Source organism: Ranitomeya variabilis, chromosome 8 (genome assembly GCF_051348905.1).
Source record: "Ranitomeya variabilis isolate aRanVar5 chromosome 8, aRanVar5.hap1, whole genome shotgun sequence".
Classification (NCBI taxonomy): domain Eukaryota; kingdom Metazoa; phylum Chordata; class Amphibia; order Anura; family Dendrobatidae; genus Ranitomeya; species Ranitomeya variabilis.
In genome coordinates this window covers 32,692,589-32,714,915 of record NC_135239.1, presented here as the reverse complement: position 1 = coordinate 32,714,915, position 22,327 = coordinate 32,692,589, and the positions used below count along the sequence as shown (strand labels likewise).

Sequence of the window (22,327 nt, the reverse complement as noted above, 5' to 3'; positions counted from 1 at the left end):
AACCCATGTGGCAAAGAGTAAGCTCCACACTGGGGAAAAAAATTCCTTCCCGACTCCACATACGGAAATCAGACTAGTTCCCTGGATCAACGCCCTATCAAGGAATCTAGTGTATATACCCTGTAACATTATACTTTTCCAGAAAGGTACCCAGTCCCCTCTTAAATTTTAGCAGTGAATCACTCATTACAACATCATACGGCAGAGAGTTCCATAGTCTCACTGCTCTTACAGTAAAGAATCCGCGTCTGTTATTATGCTTAAACCTTCTTTCCTCCAGACGTAGAGGATGCCCCCTTGTCCCTGTCTCAGGTCTATGATTAAAAAGATAATCAGAAAGGTCTTTGTACTGTCCCCTCATATATTTATACATTAACATAAGATCACCCCTTAGCCTTCATTTTTCCAAATTAAATAGCCCCAAGTGTAATAACCTATCTTGGTATTGCAGACCCCCCAGTCCTCTAATAACCTTGGTCGCTCTTCTCTGCACCCGCTCCAGTTCAGCTATGTCTTTCTTATACACCGGAGACCAGAACTGTGCACAGTATTCTAAGTGTGGTCGAACTAGTGACTTGTATAGAGGTAAAATTATGTTCTCCTCATGAGCATCTATGCCTCTTTTAATGCATCCCATTATTTTATTTGCCTTTGTAGCAGCTGCCTGACACTGGCCACTGAATATGAGTTTGTCATCCACCCATACACCCAGGTCTTTTTCATTGATGGTTTTGCACAGAGTTTTAGAATTAAGCACATAGTTATACATCTAATTACTTCTACCCAAGTGCATGACCTTACATTTATCCCCATTAAAGCTCATTTGCCATTTATCAGCCCAAGCTTCTAGTTTACATAAATCATCCTGTAATATAAAATTGTCCTCCTCTGTATTGATTACCCTGCAGAGTTTAGTGTCATCTGCAAATATTGAAATTCTACTCTGTATGCCCCCTACAAAATCATTAATAAATATGATAAAAAGAAGAGGGCCCAATACTGACCCTTGTGGTACCCCACTGCTAACCGCAACCCAGTCCGAGTGTGCTCCATTAATAATCACCCTTTGTTTCCTATCCCTGAGCCAGCTCTTAACCCACTGACACATATTTTCCCCTATCCCCATTATTATTTGAGACATAAAGTTTCATAAATCTACCACTGGACGTTAGTAAGTGAAATTCATTTAGTCTTTTCACCAGAGGCATCATGAGAAATACAGTCTTCATTAAGATAACTGGATAAAAGGGAAGACAAAATAAAAATGGCAAACAACAAAGAAATGACACATCACCTAAAACAGGCATACACAATGCATAAACATGTACTGTTACATAATTATTTAATTGTAGTCTTTACTGCACTATAAATGCAAAAAAAACCCCTATTTTTCTAGAATTTCCCTGAACTAGTTTCATTTTTATACTATATAATGCATTGAACTCATATCTGCTTGACTGTGTAGACTCAGACACCATCAGCAGAGTCCTCAAGAAATCATTAGAATGCAGCAGGAACTGTTCTATGACAAACCAGGTGATCGAGAAGTGAATTCGAAAGTGACAATCGACAACCATGGCCAGATGGACTAGTATGGCATTCTCCTGTTTTTGTCAGGCCCCCCAGACGTAGAATAGAGTTGTAGTGTTTATTGTAGAGCCTCACTGCACTCAGATACCTACTCACTGCGACTGTGATATTAGAATTAATGGAAGGTTCAGGACCTTCGTTTTTAGTATTGGTGGAAAAGCTTATGTGCAGAGCTTTACCAAGAAAAATAAAATCATTATTCATGTTTAAAGTGCAAAATTTGTAAGTTATATAGTTCTATTGTGCCAGGTTCCACCATCTTAGGTATCTGCTCCAATGTGGGTCTCGACTGCTTTGCTTCCTGTCTTGTACTTGACCCAGGACCACATCTACTGTGTTGGCACATAACTAAAGGAGTTAACTGACTGGTTATTTCAATAGCTAAGCCTAATCTCGGCATCGGCTACTGAGAAGGGGGCTGGCTTAGCTATTGAAGTCATGTGCCGACACAGGAATCACGGATCTGTGTTGAGCACCAGATCAAAAGTACAACGGCCAAAACCCGGGATGGAGAAGCTACCAGAGAAGTGAAGATCCCAACCTAATAAAACTATATTAGTAACTGATATATTTTAAAGTTCATTTATTATACTTGAAAATCTCTTTAATAAATCTAAAATGATTGTCTGCAAATGAACTTCTCCTTTAAATGAAGGCATAAGTCGTTTTAAAAATGGGGTCTCACAGTGTTTCTCCCATGTTGAGTTTTGCTTTAACTATGTTGAACGTAAAACTGCAGTGGAAAATCACAATGAATTTACTTTTATCTCTCTCCAGGACCCCTTCGCAAATCAACATTAGCGAGTTCATTCAATGAAATGCACATAGCAAAAGCATTAACTTCAATCACATGTTTAATGAGGATGACCAAGTGATAATTATATTTTATAGAAGCGATTTGCTGAAAATGAAAGTCAAGAATATTGGTCTGGAATTAGCCAGTTTATCACACATAACTGTTTATTCCGAGGAAAGCAGAGATAACTATAAAATTTCTCGGCACCGTCTCAACCTATCTCTGCCGGCTTTTCAGAATAACATGGGTATCGATTTGCTCTTTATGTAGATTTGCTTTAAATCTATTATATATTATTATTTTATCATTACAGTATATTAGACCCATTACTGAACCACAAACAGGTAACCATGAGCGATATAGGACCTATCTGCAAAAACATACGTAGATCCCCTTATTGTCAAGATTGAGATGCCATCAGATAAAGATCTTTTCTATCAAGTCCTTCAATTGTTTGCCGCAGTAAGGGCCCGTTCAGGTGAACATATTAAAGAAGCCCTCCTCCTCCCATCAAAGTTTTTTTCCTCTAAATATATTGGAAACATCATATCATATAGCTCTCTGCACTTACAATTGCTCATTTTGCCTTTCTACCCATCTAATTCATCACAAAAGGAACAGATCACATGCAGGTTACCAGCCGTATATCATGCATTTTTCATGAATAAATTACAATTATAAAGATAATAGGAAACTGTATTTGACCTTTAGTATTTATTAACCCCTTAACGACCCGAGGTATTTTTGTTTTTGTGTTTTGTTTTTTGTTTTGCTCCCCTTCTTCCCAGAGTGATAACTTTTTTATTTTTTGGTCAAAATAGCCATTTGAGGAGCTTGTTTTTTTTTGCGGGACGAGTTGTATGTTTGAACAACACCATTGGTTTTAACATAACGGGAAAAAAATTCCAAGTGCGGTGAAAGTGAAAAAAAAAGTACAATACCAGGGTTGTTGTTTTTTTTTTTTTTTTTTTTTTTTTTTTTTTTAACCATGTTCACTAACTGTTAAAACTGACCTGCCATTATGATTCTCCAGTTCACAAACATGTCTAGGTTCTTTTTTATTTAAGTAGTGAAAATTTTTACAAAGTTTGGTAAAAAAAATTGCGCCATTTTACGAGACCCGTAGTGTCTCCATTTTACATGATCTCGGATGTGGCGAGGGCTTATTTTTTGTGCGCCGAGCTGATGTTTTTAATGATACCATTTTGGTGCAAATAAGATCTTTTGATCACCTGTTACTGCATTTTAATGCAATATTGCCGCGACCAAAAAAACAATTCTGGTGTTTTGACTTTTTTTCTCGTTACGCTGTTTAATGATCGGGTTAATTCTTTTTTTTTATATTGATAGATCGGGTGATTCTGAATGCAGTGATACCAAATATGTGTATTTTTTTATTATTGTTTTATTTTGAATGGGGCAAAAGGGGGGTGATTTGAACTTTTATATATTTTTTATTTTTAAAATATTTGTAAAAACTTTTTTTACTCTTTGCATGGTTCAATAGTCTCCATGGTCTACTAAAAGCTGCCGTTGGCTGATCAGCTCTGCTACATACAAGCGATGATCAGATCGCCTGTATGTAGCAGAAATGCTCACTTGCTATGACCACCAGGTGGTGCTCATAGCAATCTGGCTATGACAAGCAAAGAGGTCTGCTGGAGACCTCTTGTCAAGCCAACCCATCGGTAACCCTCGATCATGCAATGGGGTCACCGATGGGCGGGTTTAGTGAAGTGCTTCCAGTAAGCACAAGTTAAATGCTGCTGTCAGAGATTGACAGCGGCATTTAACTACTTAACAGCCGCGGGTGGATCGTGATTCCACCCGCGGCTGTTGCAGGCACATGTCAGCTGTATATTTCAGCTGTCATGTGCTCGGAAAGGTGTGGGCTTAGCGACGGAGTCTGTACCAAACAGGGAGAGTCCGATATTAGCATACTATTTTGCCTGATGTCGGAAAGGGGTTACATTGCTCATGGAAAAAAAAACCAGATGTCATACGGATACACAGACATAAAAAAAAATGCATGGCAAATGGATGAACAATCAGCATTTATTTAGTGTCTATCTGTAGAGCTGTGTTGTTTAACCAATCAGCTGCCTCCCCTCTTCCAGTATGAGTCTCTTTAACATTCACAGACTGCAGCATCACCTTCTGCTCCTCTATTCTGTGACTTACAGAGTAACCGTCATTTTAATTTTTATTTCGTAACTCAATAGGACATATGAAAATAGGCAACTTTGTAATTTATCTTTTAAGAGAAATGTGCATCTTTCTCCTCCTGCATTGATCTTTAAATCTCAATTCAAGAGTAAAAACTGCAAACTCTGTATACTGAACATTGAAGACAAATTTTCCCATTACCGAGATTGAAGATGACGGTTGTTCTCATAAGATTCTGCGGAGAAGTCGCGAAGGAGCTCAAGACAGACACAGACATCTTGCTGTAATTTCTCTTAAAATGACAGTTTCACTTCAATGGGGGGGGGGAAAACATTTTTTGTGTTTTATTGAAAAATTCCAGTGCAGCGTCAACATAGCAGTGCGCATGCGCAGGCTATCGCCACTATCCCTATGGTCGGCGCGTGCGCACTGCTATGTTGACGTTGTAGTATATTGCTTCAATAAAATGGCTTCAATTAAAATGTCCTTGGCTAATGATTTAATTTCTCAACTACAGACTAGGGGAAGTTTCATAGGAGGCTACGTAGCAAAGCATATGTTTGTTGATATGTGGGAGAAAGACCTTGGCCAAAGAGCCTGGAGGAAACATACACACAAACTCCATCCAGATGTTCCTTTGGTTTGGGTTTGAACCATGCACCCAAGGTCCAGCCATAGTGCTAACCACTGAGCCACCATACTGCCGAGAAAAGAAAGGTGAACGATTTTTCTTGGTTCAGGTTAAGGAGCTTGATTTTATCATCCTAAATAGTTCATGAAAAATGCATAAAAGGGGCCAAATGTTGCACCCATTGTAGTGCCACTTTGTATACTTTAGTATAATGGGAAGACCATATATATTTTTTCTTAAAATTTGCTTTCTCTGTTGGACACCACTTTATTGTATGTTATTCTTATGTAATAGGTAATCTTGGAAGAGTGGATTATATCTCGGAATTTGAGTACGACCTCTTTATTAGACCTGATACATGTAACCCCCGTTTTCGCGTCTGGTTCAACTTTACTGTTGAGAATACTAAAGAATACCAGGTAAGCAAAATTTTTCATATTGATTTCTTCTTGAATTTCTGCATTCGATGTCCATTTATGTGTCTGAAGCTAGGATTACTGTACTATGAACCCTCAATATGTCCTTAGCTTTGTTTCACAATAGATTGGTTCATGCTTCTTGTCTTATATCATAATGAACTCATTTACAGAAAGTCGTCCTGTCGATATTTTGCTGAAATATCTGAAAACTTTGCTTATGCTCACATTTTTTATGCCGTTCAGATACTCTTGCACTTTTTTGCTATTTAACTGGAATGGATAGCTGGGATCAATATTTGATATATATAACAAATACAGAGCTTTGCTTGCAATTTTTTCTTGTTTGGTTGACGTCTTGCTTAGTGGCAGTCCTTGCCCTAAAAATTGATCTATTTTGAAAGTTATTACGCTGTAAAAAATATAGCTGTAAGTGACCTTCAATGGACACAATGTGTAGGTTACTTTTTTTTTAAAGTTAAGATTAGACTCAGGGCAGTGTCAGCACCCCGAGGCACTGAGCAGGCGGGGAGTACCACTCAGGGTCGGGGATACGGGCATGCTATGCGGCACCTCCCGCTTGCTCAGGGCCCCGTTACTTGCAGTACTTACAGTATCTCTCCCCGTATCACTGCTGCAGCGTCTTCCCCGTCTCCTGACTGTGACGTTTCAGGTCAGAGGGCGCGATGACATCATACAGTGCACGCTCTCTGCCTGAACAGTCACAGTGCAGAGAGCCGGAAGATGGAGACGCTAAGGAGTCCGGAGCAGAGCAGCTGCCAGCGAGGAGAGGGGAGTATTTCATTTTTTTTAAACGTTTGAAGCAATATTTGAGGCCTATTCTGTATGGAGCATTACATGGGGCCCATTATTTACTGGAGCACTACATGGCGCCCATCATATACTTTAGCATTATATGCAGCCCAGCATATTCTGGAGCATTATATGGGGTCTATTATATACTGGAGCATTATATGGGGCCCGTTATATACTGGAGCATTATTTGGGGCCTAGCATACACTAGATAATTATATGGAGCCCAGCATATACTGGAGAATTATATGGGGCCCATTATGTACTGGAACATTATGTGGGTCACAACATACACTGGAGCATTATATGGAACCCAGCATATGCTGGAGCATTATATGGGGCCCATTATATACTGGAACATTATATGCGGCCCATTATATACTGGAGCATTATATGGGGCCCAGCATATACTGGAGCATTATATGGGGCCCATTATATATGGAGCAATATATGGGACCCATCATATACGATATGGAGCCCATTCTGTATGGAGCATTATATGGGGCCCATTATATATGGGGTCCATCATATACTGTATGGAGCATTATATGAGGCCCATTATGCATTAAGCATTGTATGGGGCCCATCATATACTGTTTGGAGCATTATATGGTGCCCATTATGTATGAAGCAATATATGGGGCTCATTATTCTGTATGGAGCAATATATGGGGTTCATTCTACTGTGTGGAGCATTATATGTGGTGTATTACTCTGAATGGAGCAATATCTGAGGTCCATTATACTGACTGGAGCAATATATGTGGCTTAATATACTGTATGGAGCATTGTATGGGGCTCATTCTGTATGGAGCAATATATGGGGCTCATTATACTGTGTCTAGCAATATATGGGGCTCATTATACTGTATGGAGCAATATATGGGGCTCATTATACTGTATGGAGCAATATATGGGGTTCATTATTCTGTATGGAGCAATATATGGGGCCTATTATATATTGTATGGATCAATATATGGGGCTCATTATACTGTATAGAGCAATATATGGGGTTCATTATTCTGTATGTAGCAATATATGGGGCCTATTATATATAGTATGGAGCAATATATGGGGCTCATTATACTGTATGGAGCAATGGATTGGGCTCATTATTCTGTATGGAGCACTATATGGTGCCCATAATACTGCATGGAGGACTATACTGTCTGGTTTCTGAGCTATTGTAGAATTTCCAATAGATATCATGTAATGTAAGAAGTGAAATCGTTGGCATTGTACACTACCTATATTTTTCTACTGTATCTGTGCATCATGAATCATGCTATGTGATAAAGGGGCCCACTGAGACTCTTTCTCCCAGCGTCCACGAAAACCGGGATCAGGCCCTGATTAAACTTGTTAACATGATTTTTTTTTCACAAGAACATTTAATAGTGATTGTAGTAGGACTTTACCTCCTGAATTCAAATATTTTGTTAGAATTTTTTCATCAAGCACAGGTTTTTTACTTATTTTCTATTTTTAATTTTAGCGCTTTTTACATTTTTTTATGCTTTGCCATCGGATAATTTAACTAAATTATTTAGAGTTCTAATCATTATGGGATCAGAAGAATAGGGTCTTCTGCTATGGTAAAAGACAAAACAAAAGATTATGCAGGTGCATTCATGTTCAGACATGCTTAGATATTGCATCTTTTGTAAGTAGAGAGCCAGTAGTGAAATGGCAGTGAGTCTGTTACTGTTTGTTCTTTTGTTGATATAAAGTGTTTTGCTTGTTTCTCAAATTTTGTTAGTTCTTAGTTTGTTAGTTTGTTGTTATATTTTTTTCAATAATTCCAAAAAGTGTTTGTATCATCCAGACAATTTCTGTTATGTGTGCAGTGAACTGACGTTGAAGAGTCGAAGATGAAATTTTAGGCCACTTGTAAAAAAGCGTTGTAACTTGTGAGCTTTATTTCAGGTGCAAAGGTGTTGATCTTGAAAAGTACAGATACAGACAGATACATTCAGGTATACAGTATAAAGATAGAGTATATTTGCTCAAAGTGATACCTATATACAATGTGCAAAACCGCATACCAACAGAATATCCCCAAGAGGGCTGTGTGCCACACTTAGAACCTGAGCAAAGAGATCTATGTAAACGACCAAACAAACAGCAAGTGTATATTACCTGAATGAAACCTGGAGCTCTGAGGTGCCACCGTCCCCAACGCGCGTTTTGGCGCTTTGCCTTCTTCTGGGATGGTTCAGGTCAAATATAGTGATGAGCAAACATGCTCGGAAAAGGAGTTATCCGAGCATGCTCGGGTGCTAAACGAGTGTCTTCAGCGAGCGACGAAAAATGTGTTAGAGTCCCCGCGGCTGCATGTCTCCTGACTGTTCGACAACAGCAACACATGCAGGGACTGCCTAACAAAAAGACAACTCTGCATGTGTTGTGGCCGTCGAACGGCCGGGAGACATGCAGCCGCAGGGACTCGAACAAATTTTTCGAGCACTCCAAAGTCACTCGGTTAGTACATAAGCATGCTCAGACAGCACCTTACTCGAGCATGCTTGCTTATCACTGTTCTATAAGCAATCCCTGCATGTGTTGCGGCTGTCGAACAGCCACAAGACATTCAGGTGTGGGGACTTGAACATATTATTCAAGCACAACGAAGTCATTTGGTTAGCACCCGGGCATGCTCGGATAACACCTTATCATAGCACGTTCGCTCATCACTAGTCATATGCTATTTGCCATTCAGATGGTTTTGAGGGAAGCGAAGGACCACTTAACAGATTTCTATTTCTGCTTAAAGAACATTAAAGAAATCACATCTAAAAGAACATTTACAGTTAATTACCCAAATTTGCCATCTGCAGTGTGGCCTGTCTTATATAGTGAAGAACTTCCGGTACGCAAGTGTCCAGATTTTGTGTCCTTAAGTGACAACTCTGACTCTGACCTTACTCATACTGAAGAGGAAGCATGCGGCAATGTCAGAAATTATCCTACTTTCAGAACAAGTTCATCAGAACTTCACTTCTTATCTCAAGAAGATCTGAACGGCCTTGTCCGTGATTTAGACTTGTGTTATGACCCCAATGGCGAGGGTCTCAGAGATATCAGCAAGTCTGCGAAGTACAAAAATCCAGCTCATAGGGCAGTGGTAACTGGGTTGACCATATATCTACTCCTAACGCCAACACTAGAAGTAGCCGGGGAACATGCCTACGTTGGTCGCTAGATGTCTCGCGCCAGCCGGAGGACTAACTACCCCTAGAAGAGGAAAACAAAGACCTCTCTTGCCTCCAGAGAATAGACCCCAAAAGTAGGATACAAGCCCCCCACAAATAATAACGGTGAGGTAAGAGGAAATGACAAACACAGAGATGAACTAGGTTGAGCAAAGAGAGGCCCGCTTACTAATAGCAGAATGTAGTAAGATAACTTATATGGTCAACAAAAACCCTAACAAAATTCCACACTGGAGATTCAAGAACCCCCGAACCGTCTAACGGCCCGGGGGGAGAACTCCAGCCTCCCTAGAGCTTCCAGCAAGGAAAGGATACAGATAATGAACAAGCTGGACAAAAATGCAAACAAAAACAAATAGCAAAAAGCAAGAAAGCGGACTTAGCTTAATCACGCAGGAACCAGGATCAGTAGACAAGAGCACTACAGATTAGCTCTGATATCAACGTTGCCAGGCATTGAACTGAAGGTCCAGGGAGCTTATATAGCAACACCCCTGACCTAACGACCCAGGTGAGCATACAAGGGATGATAGACATACCCAGAGTAAAATCACTAGTAGCCACTAGAGGGAGCCAAAAGGTAAATTCACAACAGTACCCCCCCCCTTAGTGAGGGGTCACCGAACCCTCACCAAGACCACCAGGGCGATCAGGATGAGCGGCGTGAAAGGCACGAACTAAATCGGCCGCATGCACATCAGAGGCGACCACCCAGGAATTATCCTCCTGACCATAGCCCTTCCACTTGACCAGGTACTGAAGCCTCCGCCTGGAGAGACGAGAATCTAAGATCTTCTCCACCACGTACTCCAACTCGCCCTCAACCAACACCGGAGCAGGAGGCTCAGCAGAAGGAACCACAGGCACAACGTACCGCCGCAACAAGGACCTATGAAATACGTTGTGAATGGCAAACGACACCGGAAGATCCAGGCGAAAGGACACAGGATTAAGGATCTCCAATATCCTGTAAGGACCAATGAATCGAGGCTTAAATTTGGGAGAGGAGACCTTCATAGGAACAAATCGAGAAGACAGCCATACCAAATCCCCAACACGAAGTCGGGGACCCACACCGCGGCGGCGGTTGGCAAAACGCTGAGCCTTCTCCTGTGACAACTTCAAGTTGTCCACCACATGATTCCAGATCCGCTGCAACCTATCCACCACAGAATCCACTCCAGGACAGTCAGAAGGCTCCACATGTCCCGAGGAAAAACGAGGATGGAAACCGGAGTTGCAGAAAAATGGCGAAACCAAGGTGGCAGAACTAGCCTGATTATTAAGGGCAAATTCAGCCAACGGCAAGAAGGTCACCCAATCATCCTGATCAGAAGAGACAAAACACCTCAAATACGCCTCCAGAGTCTGATTAGTTCGCTCCGTTTGTCCGTTAGTCTGTGGATGAAAAGCGGAGGAAAACGACAAATCAATGCCCATCCTACCACAAAAGGATCGCCAGAACCTGGAAACAAACTGGGATCCTCTGTCCGACACAATATTCTCAGGAATGCCGTGCAAACGAACCACGTTCTGGAAGAACACAGGAACCAGATCAGAAGAGGAAGGCAGCTTAGGCAAAGGAACCAGATGGACCATCTTGGAGAAACGATCACATATCACCCAGATGACAGACATGCCCTTAGACACCGGAAGATCCGAAATGAAATCCATAGAGATGTGTGTCCAAGGTCTCTTCGGGACAGGCAAGGGCAAGAGCAACCCGCTGGCACGAGAACAGCAAGGCTTAGCTCGAGCACAAGTACCACAGGACTGAACAAATGACCGCACATCCCTTGACAAGGAAGGCCACCAAAAGGACCTGGCCACCAGATCTCTGGTGCCAAAAATTCCCGGGTGCCCTGCCAACACTGAGGAATGAACCTCGGAAATGACTCTGCTGGTCCATTTAGCAGGCACAAACAATCTGTCAGGTGGACAAGAGTCAGGCCTACCAGCCTGAAATCTCTGCAACACACGTCGCAGATCTGGAGAAATAGCTGACAAGATAACTCCTTCCTTAAGAATACCCTCAGGTTCAGCGACTCCAGGAGCATCAGGCACAAAGCTCCTAGACAGAGCATCGGCCTTCACATTCTTAGAACCTGGTAAATACGAGACCACAAAGTCAAAACGAGAGAAAAACAATGACCAGCGGGCCTGTCTAGGATTCAGGCGTTTAGCAGACTCGAGATACATCAAATTTTTGTGATCAGTCAAGACCACCACACGATGCTTAGCACCCTCGAGCCAATGACGCCACTCCTCAAATGCCCACTTCATGGCCAACAACTCCCGATTGCCCACATCATAATTTCGCTCTGCCGGCGAAAATTTCCTAGAGAAAAAGGCACAAGGTCTCATAGTAGAGCAACCAGGGCCTCTCTGCGACAAAACGGCCCCTGCCCCAATCTCCGAAGCATCCACCTCAACCTGAAAGGGAAGTGAGACGTCAGGCTGGCATAAAACAGGCGCCGAAGTAAACCGGCGTTTCAACTCCTGGAAAGCCTCCACGGCAGCAGGAGCCCAGTTAGCTACATCAGAGCCTTTCTTGGTCATATCCGTCAGCGGTTTAACAACGCTAGAGAAATTTGCGATAAAACGACGGTAGAAGTTAGCAAAACCCAAGAACTTCTGAAGACTCTTAACTGACGAGGGTTGAGTCCAATCATGAATAGCTCGGACCTTGACTGGATCCATCTCCACAGCAGAAGGGGAAAAAATGAACCCCAAAAAGGGAACCTTCTGTACACCAAAGAGACACTTTGAGCCTTTTACAAACAAAGAATTTTCACGCAGAATCTCAAAAACCATCCTGACCTGCTCCACATGCGAGTCCCAATCATCAGAAAAAAACAGAATATCATCCAGATAAACAATCAAAAATTTATCCAGATACTTCCGGAAAATGTCATGCATGAAGGACTGAAAAACTGAAGGTGCATTAGAGAGCCCAAATGGCATCACCAAGTACTCAAAATGACCTTCGGGCGTATTGAATGCGGTTTTCCATTCATCGCCCTGCCTAATGCGCACAAGGTTGTACGCACCACGAAGGTCTATCTTGGTGAACCACTTGGCACCTTTAATCCGGGCAAACAAATCTGACAACAGCGGCAAAGGATACTGAAATTTGACAGTGATCTTATTTAAAAGCCGATAGTCAATACAAGGCCTCAAAGATCCGTCCTTTTTGGCCACAAAAAAGAATCCCGCACCAAGAGGGGAAGAAGAAGGACGGATATGCCCCTTCTCAAGAGACTCCTTGATATATGAACGCATCGCGGTATGTTCAGGTACCGACAGATTAAACAGTCTCCCCTTAGGAAACTTATTGCCAGGAATCAAATCTATTGCACAGTCACATTCCCTATGAGGAGGCAGTGCACTGGACTTAGACTCGCTGAAGACATCCTGATAATCAGACAAATACGCCGGAACTTCCGAAGGCGTAGAAGATGCAATAGACAAGGGCAGGGAATCTCCGTGAATTCCATGGCAGCCCCAGCTTGATACTGACATAGCCTTCCAGTCCAAGACTGGATTATGGGTCTGTAACCATGGCAAACCCAAAACAACCAAATCATGCATTTTATGTAGAACAAGAAAACGTATTACCTCCCGATGTTCGGGAGTCATGCACATGGTAACCTGTGTCCAAAACTGCGGTTTATTTTTTGCCAATGGCGTAGAGTCAATGCCCCTAAGAGGGATAGGATTTTCCAATGGCTCAAGCACAAATCCGCAGCGCTTGGCAAATGACAGATCCATAAGGCTCAGGGCAGCACCTGAGTCCACAAATGCCATGACAGGATACGATGACAGTGAGCAAATCAAAGTTACAGATAGAATAAATTTAGGTTGCAAATTACCAATGGCGACCGGACTAACCACCTTAGTAAGACGTTTAAAACATGCTGAGATAACATGCGTAGAATCACCACAGTAGTAACACAAGCCACTCAGAGTTAAAGGGGAAAAGAAAAAAAAATGAGAGAGAGAAAAAAAAAACTCAGAACTTTCTTTCTTATAATCCCGCTTCTGCAATGCATTTAACATTTAATACTGGCCTGGAAAACTGTTACTACCCCAATGGCGAGGGTCTCAGAGATATCAGCAAGTCTGCGAAGTACAAAAATCCAGCTCATAGGGCAGTGGTAACTGGGTTGACCATATATCTACTCCTAACGCCAACACTAGAAGTAGCCGGGGAACATGCCTACGTTGGTCGCTAGATGTCTCGCGCCAGCCGGAGGACTAACTACCCCTAGAAGAGGAAAACAAAGACCTCTCTTGCCTCCAGAGAATAGACCCCAAAAGTAGGATACAAGCCCCCCACAAATAATAACGGTGAGGTAAGAGGAAATGACAAACACAGAGATGAACTAGGTTGAGCAAAGAGAGGCCCGCTTACTAATAGCAGAATGTAGTAAGATAACTTATATGGTCAACAAAAACCCTAACAAAATTCCACACTGGAGATTCAAGAACCCCCGAACCGTCTAACGGCCCGGGGGGAGAACTCCAGCCTCCCTAGAGCTTCCAGCAAGGAAAGGATACAGATAATGAACAAGCTGGACAAAAATGCAAACAAAAACAAATAGCAAAAAGCAAGAAAGCGGACTTAGCTTAATCACGCAGGAACCAGGATCAGTAGACAAGAGCACTACAGATTAGCTCTGATATCAACGTTGCCAGGCATTGAACTGAAGGTCCAGGGAGCTTATATAGCAACACCCCTGACCTAACGACCCAGGTGAGCATACAAGGGATGATAGACATACCCAGAGTAAAATCACTAGTAGCCACTAGAGGGAGCCAAAAGGTAAATTCACAACAGACTTGTCTAATCAACAATCAGAGCTTCAGGTCCAGGTTCAAAGGATGGAATCTACTCCACGAAGAAGTGAGAATATGCAGGTATTGTAGTCGAGAGAGTGATTTAAAAAAATTATTTATCTGAAGAAAAAGGCATAGTTTTTTGTAATAATGTTTGTTCTGTTATGGAGGCCATTAGGCATCAACACTGGGCAGATGAATGGCGATTGTTCATAGACTCATCAAAAGTTAGTTTGAAGGCCGTCCTTTTGCATAATGGTAATGTTATATAGAATATTTACCTCCACTGCATATTCAACTAGGATTGATGGAACAATTCGTAAAAGCACGTGATAAAAATTCTGCACTTATACATTTGAAATTTAAATTTCCCAAAGTTAGTGATGCAAAACTGAGAAAAAGTATTTTTATAAGGCCACATATTAGCAATTTCAGGGACTGCTAAATTCATTGAAAAAAAGCAGCCTGGCTATCCTTAAAAAACGACTCTTCTTCTTTTCTCGGAAATTATAAAACTATGATGATGTAAAGAGTGACCTTGTGAAATCATACCAAGCTACGGGATGCAACATGTCCTTAAAATTCCATTTCTTGGACTCGTACCTGGACATCTTTCCAGAAAATCTTGGTGCAGTCAGTGAGCGGCATGGGGAGCGTATTCATCAGCAGATTACTACCATGGAACAGAGGTACCAAGTCAAATGGAGCCCTAGTATGTTGGCTGACCACGAGGAGAGACATACCGAAAGCAAAATATTCCCATAAATCATCATCAAAAATGTTCTAGGTTATCTGAATTTCATATAATGTTGACTACATAAGTATTATTTTGTCATGTTTCCATAAAACTTAAAATATGCCCTGCCTGATGGGAAAAAAATTCTGAAAGCATATTCCAATTCAGCATGAAAAATATATTTAAATTCAGTTAATTTTCTTTTTGTGAAAGACATTTTTTTTGTCTACCAGTTTTATTTCAAGACTATGTTCATTGATAAATTATGTTTGAAGGGAAATGTCTCCTGTTGACCCTAAAGTTACAAATTTTACTGATATTTTGGAATGCATCTGGAAAATATGGTAAGCCTTGAAGCTACAGGGTCCAAAACAATTTCTTTATAGGAAAAAAAATTACAAGAAATCTTGTGTTAAGTCTCGAGTTCCCGCCGCTGCACAGGGGGAATCTCGAACCACCTCGGCTGCGGTCTCCCATTCTTCTCCAGCCACAGTGGAGCCTGCACAGCAGAGACGTCGGTCCCAGCGTCTGGCTCAGGCAGATACTGTGCACTTGGTTACTGCTGCCCTTCCTTGATCAGCCATTGTAGCCAGTACTGGTCAGCGGCGAGCAGACGCTTCTGGGACTAAGTCCTGCTTTTCTCCTTCTGAGCATGCCAAAAGGGAAGACCTCTCATTGGAGGTTGGGGGTCACATGCTCAGGTCCTGTTGCAGCTCCTATTGGTCCACTAGTAAAGTCCTGAAGAAGCTACAACTATAATAGGTTTGCATGGCCGCACTTAGCCTTGGCTTAGCATCTAGTTCCTTCATGTGTGCAGTTAGCACAGAAGAGTTCCAGAGCAAGCACAACCCTAGTTAGGGTAATAGTTTTCTGTGTACAGTGCGACTCTGTGAAGCACGGGGTGAGGTTAACCCACGTGTGAGCTCACTGTCCATCCGCCATTACTTAGCAGCAGGTATCTCTGCACGGTGGACCCCGGGCTGCGAACGCACCTCGTATCTATCTCTCATTACTCGGTACGTTCCGCTAGCCCTAACATCTTGTGACCATCTCAAAATATTTGATTTTGGATTTTTTTTTGTGATGGTCACAAGGTCACTTGAAATTTTTATTTGCAGGAAACCGTTGAAGTAATTATTTTTCTGCAACTTACAAGTGTTTTTACATCAGCTTCCTGGTGTTGCTGCATTGCCAAAGAGTCTTATTTTTGGGAAAGTTTAAGACTTGATGAATTCATTTGACATGAAGGATGTCTCTGTAGATTTACAGTTTTATTATGAACAGAATTGAAAAGGACCACGTCATGGATTGGTCACTTCTGAACTTGTTAGACATCCAAAATATGTGCTTTATGCTTTACATGCAGCATACACTAGTATTGTACATAGTAGAGTATTGAATTTGGTGCTAAAATCTTTTTGCTAATGCACGGGCAGCATGAATCAGAACCCGGTTGCATGATTGCAGCCAAGTACGTTTTATTCTGAAACTCTACTGCGTTTCAGAGAAAACATAGCTTGAAGAGCCAACCAGGGACTATAAGGAGATACCTGACTTCTACAATGATGTCCCCGGCAGATTTCTCCCCACCATTCTCCATTTGATTGTCAGTTCTCTCCCATGTGTGTACATAAGAAAACACCTACAGTGGGCTGGAGAGAAGCTAGCCGGGGACATGATTGGACTAGTCAGGTCTCTCCTTATACTCTTCGGCCGCCTCTTTAAACTATGTTTTCTCTGAAATGCTACAGCAATCTCGCTACCAAACTTTTATTACCCAAGAGATGGAAAAAAAATAAAATGAGAATAGGAAGCTATAAAGATAAACTGCCTATCTTAAAAAGGGGGCCAATACCCCTGTTTGGGGGCCAATACCCCTGTTTGTACAAAGTAGAAGAAACTACAGTAAAACCATAGAATTGACCTTGAACATACTAAGACACAAGGTAAGGTTTTAATACTAGAAATAGGTTTGTACCGATTGGGTACAATTTGTCGCGATGGGATGGCTTTTACATTTTTTTTAATCAAAATAGTGTTAACTAAGTACGTTATGTTATTTAGGTGTACTAATACTATTTACTTATATACTTACTACAGGGTATATGCTCATATAGTTTGTTTTTATTGGGTTTTGTCTGTGAAATGGCCACAGTGTGAACATGCTCCTACACATTGCACATATACCAACTTATACTCCAGCTCATTTCTTTAGTCAAACTCCATGAATCTAATGACTGACTCCCTTTAATGTTATTGCACTGAAAGAAAGAACAATTATATGTAGATTATGTTGTAAATCTTTAGGAAGGAAACATCCAGAAACTATTGTATGAGTTGACTCTTCCTGATCATGTTCGCTGTTTATTCTGTATTTTTAGAGTCTTTACGTAAACAGAGTTTTTAGCCTTTTTGCCCTCTGTCTTTGGAATCTTCAGGTTGACAGCTATCATAGAGCTATGACAAGGTCGTAGCCGGCATCAGAACTGTCAAACCTTCCACGTTCAGCTTTGTGTTGTCAAAAACTGTTATGATATTAAAGGTGAAAAATGATATTATATTACGTAAGAAAATATAAATGTAATATACTGATCAATGACCTGTATAAGAATCACTCTGTTTTGTTCAGAATATTTCCTTGTTTAAGGGAGTCAGTTATGGCAAAATTATATTCTAATGTAAGGACATCTACCCTTAGGGCAGCTTTCTCTAAGAATAATTACATTTTTTGTTGCCAAATCCATGGTCCATGGTGTAGAGACATATTTTTTTACAGCTTTGTAAAAACTATGTTTTTGGACCAAAATTGATGTTGTTAATCAATAAAGTTGTCCTTCTTGGCCTTCCCCCCATTTCTTTGATTGACTTGACTGGATTCGCTTGGCCAGTGATGTCTCTGCTGAAACCCCGCACATGCGCACATTGCTACAGTGTAGGCATGCGCATAACAGCCTTCTTTCTAGCCTTTTCTGTACACGTGCTACGTAATAGCATAGGCATGTGCACTTGCGCAAGATATCAGCGGAAAAATATCAATTCTAACAATTTGATAAGAGGTTTCTCAATTTTAATATTTTTAGACTCTGTGTTTTTGCAAGTTTTATTATTATTTTACCTTCCTTTTGTCGAGATTTTGGCTTGTGCATTTTTTTTTTTTGTGGTTTACATACCCCTTTTCCTGTGTAGTCAGTTTCCTTTGCTTTTTCCTAACCAAACACATGATGCTTTCCACTGGCTATGCAGCCATTGCTAGAACCATACTGCCTATGTCCTGCAAGTGCCAGTGCGCCTATGCTAGGCCCGGCAACCTCCCCCTTGAATATGGCTGTAAGTCACAATGACATCAGCTTTGAAGTCCTGATGACTGGGCGGAGTGGAAAAGTAGGAACTGCTCTGTCAATGGGATATTATAGAAAGTAGGAATGTCGTGTGTAGTGATCCCTTGACTGCACTGAGCATGAGGGAATGAGCACTAAAATAGAAGAGGAAGGTTATTAATTAGATATTACCTATACTGTACATGGTTATTATGTGCTAAATTAGGAAAACCGGCACTAACACTAGCCTAGTCATAGAAAAACTTGGCATCCTTCCAAGCAACACAGATCTTGAGTACCAGAGGAATGAGATTAATATAGTTGGAATATGAGAGAAGAAAAATCTGGCACTCACCATCCCTCAAAATCTTCCTTTATTCATGAAGTTTAAAACATGGCAGCAGGCTGAGAATGTAACTCAGTGAAGTACAATGGCTGTTTCGCGCTCCTCTGGGATTCAGGAGCGCGAAGCGGCCATCATCCTTCATCTCCTGCTGCTGCCATGTTTTAAACTTCACGAATAAAGGCAGATTTTAAGGGGCGGTGAGTGCCAGATTTTTTTTCTCTCACATTCCATGTACATGGCTACTACATTACAAATCCCCCCCCCAAAATAAATAAAAAATTCCCAGCATGCCACTTGGCAATCTTCATAGCTTAAAAATGTAAAGATGACCAAGTTAGATGTTTGGGGTGTAAAGATGTCAATGTCCAAGGTTAAATGTTAGAGCAATAGGAGTCTGCCATTTTGCCCAAACTTAAAACTTTTAATATGAGATGCTATGATAAACCTATTCTATTGTACTATAGTTATTTCTTATTTTTCTTTGACCTGTTTCTTGTTCTTTCCCTTTACTTCTAAATGAACACCATGACCCCCTACTGCTGATGGCTCCCCGTAACGACACTTATTGCTCTGCTCAATCTGCAGTACATTTTGTAGGTGTCACATTATACCATGCACTCTATGTACGACCATTCTAGGAACGTTCTAGGAAATGCCACGAAGGGCAGAGTGATAATCAGAATCATTCAGAGAAAAATATTGATTCAGAGGTGATAGAAACACTGGTAAACAAATCCATGAAAATGGAGCTACACGTGTCTATCGGCGAATGACTCCTTCTCACATTCACAAATGAATATGGGGGATTTAACAGGAGGATTTGGTGATATCTTCTGTAAGCCCTTCACTCAATAAGGCCTAAGAAATTAGACTTATTATTTTTAATCTTTATCAATAAAACGAAAAGTAAAAACATTTTCCTAAGAGTGCAGATAAACTGCTGATATAAGCACCGATTGCCAACTGAAGCAAAGTAAAAGGGTTTTTCTCATCTATAACATGCCGTATTGTCTCATGGATGCAGTTTTATGCCATAAATGTCTGATAGATGTTGGTCCTACCACTGGTTTGTTTGGCTATTTAACCCCTTACCGACATAGGAAATTTTAGTATTACTGTGTATGGAGCGCCTTTCCATTGTCCATCATCCCTCCATCCTGTGACGTGATCGCGTGGTTCCAGCCTTCATAGTAGTCGTGAGTCTGCTGAAAGCCCCTATAGCTGCCTTGTCAGTACTTTTGTGAAGCCCAGCAACTTACCGAGACTATGAAGACTATGGTTCTAGTTGTACCCTAGTATAGAACAAGTGATGAGGCATTCGCAGGTTCAAGTCTCCCAAGGGGACTAAAAAAATAAAGTAAAAACCCCGCTTGGAAGTTATCCCCTGTGAATAGGGGTTCATTTCAAGATCACTGGAGGTCCGATCGCTGGGGCCGCCACAATCCTGAAAACCGGAGGTCAGAGAGCCAGAGCATAATAAATATATTCCGGAAAAAAATACATTATACTCAACCGTACTTCATTTGTCCCATTATGCAGTCCTGCTCCAGTCCACTCGTCTTCTTTGGTCTAGTCACCAGTGTGGTCTTCACTGGACCATCTTTTGGGTCTTCCGGGCTACGACATCATGTCAATACCTCCGATTCATCATTTATAGGTTTAGTTTTTTTAAATCACTTTCCTTTTTTTGTGTTATTGTATCCATTTCCATTTTTGGTGCCAAATTCATCAATGGATTTGGTGCAAAGTGAAAAACAAAAATGGTTTTGTTTCCTGTCTTGAACTGTTTTTGCGAGTTCTGGTGCCAAATTTTGCACTTTGGCACCAACATCTAAAAAATTGCACCAAATAGCTGGCATTCTCAAAAATACCCAAGGGGGGACTAGAGTGGAGTTGCGCCAAATTTTGCAACTTTTCAAAGAGTTGCAATTGATTAATCAGGGGAAAAAATCTGGAATTGGTAGACTCCGCCCACAAAGCAGAAAAAATTTAACAAACGCAAGTAGAATAACAAATTGGGTGCAAATAAAAAAGGCATACAACTAGACAAAAAAAGGCTCAAAGCAGTGATGAATCGGGGCCATCATAGTGCCACAGCCTAGTCAGCACAGGAAACCTGACGGTGTCAGGTGCCAGAAAAGGCCAAAGATGCTGGGTTTCTGTGTAGTCATGAATACCAACAAAAGAACCAATGAGTGCACATAATCTCTAAAATGCATAATCTTTATTAAATTCAACAATTTAAAAACAATGTAGGGTCAACAGAGTAACACAACGGAGGACCACATAATACATGTACATATTTATACCTCATATAACGAGGATTAAATCATTAACAGTCTGAGCATTTGTTGAAAGCTATTATTTGAAGACACCAAAATCAAAGCCTTAATGCCAACATATATACACTGATCAAAAAATAAAGGGAACACTTAAACAACAGACTATAACTCCAAGTAAATCAAACTTCTGTGGAATCAAACTGTCCACTTAGGAAGCAACACTGGCTGACAATCAATTTCACATGCTGTTGTGCAAATGGAATAGACAACAGATGACAAGACAATTATTGGCAATTATCAAGACACCCTTAATAAAGGAGTGGTTCTGCAGGTGGGACCACAGACCACATCTCAGTACCAATGCTTTCTGGCTGATGTTTTGGTCACTTTTGAATGTTACTTGTGCTTTCACACTTGTGGTAGCATGAGACGGACTCTACAACCCACACAAGTGGCTCAGGTAGTGCAGCTCATCCAGGATGGCACATCAATGCCACATGTGGCAAGAAGGTTTTCTGTGTCTCTCAGCGTAGAGTCCAGAGGCTGGAGGCGCTACCAGGAGACAGGCCAGTACACCAGGAGACATGGAGGGGCCATAGGAGGGCAACAACCCAGCAGCAGGACCGCTACCTTATCCTTTGTGCAAGGAGGAACAGGAGGAGCACTGCCAGAGCCCTGCAAAATGACCTCCAGCAGGCCACAAATGTGCATGTGTCAAACGGTTAGAAACCGACTCCATGAGGATGGTCTGAGTGCCTGATGTCCACAGATGGGGGTTGTGCTCACAGCCCAGCACCGTGTAGGACGCTTGGCATTTGCCACAGAACATGAGGATTGGCAAATTCGCCACTGGTGCCCTGTGCTCTTCACAGATGAAAGCAGGTTCACACTGAACACATGTGACAGATGTGACAGAGTCTGGAGACGCCGTGGAGAGTGATCTACTGCCTGCAACATCCTTCAGCATGACTGGTTTGGCAGTGGGTTTGTAATGGTGTGGGGTGGCATTACTTTGGAGGGCCACACAGCCCTGCATCTGTTCGCCAGAGTTAGCCTGACTGCCATTAGGTACCGAGATGAGATCCTCAGACCCCTTGTGAGACTACATGCTGGTGAGGTTGGCCCTGGGTTCCTCCTAATGCAGGACAATGCCAGACCTCATGTGGCTGGAGTGTGTCAGCT

General features: G+C 41.6%; 1 protein-coding gene across 2 annotated transcripts in view; it reads left to right on the top strand.

The window, feature by feature from the left end:
- Positions 1–22,327, top strand: part of AGBL4 (AGBL carboxypeptidase 4) — a 1,613,281-nt gene that overhangs the window by 173,736 nt on the left and 1,417,218 nt on the right. For both annotated transcript variants that reach the window (XM_077277379.1, XM_077277378.1), the window contains one exon: positions 5,478–5,602. In XM_077277379.1, the coding sequence (XP_077133494.1) occupies positions 5,478–5,602 (125 nt within the window). The remainder of the gene's footprint in view (positions 1–5,477; positions 5,603–22,327) is intronic.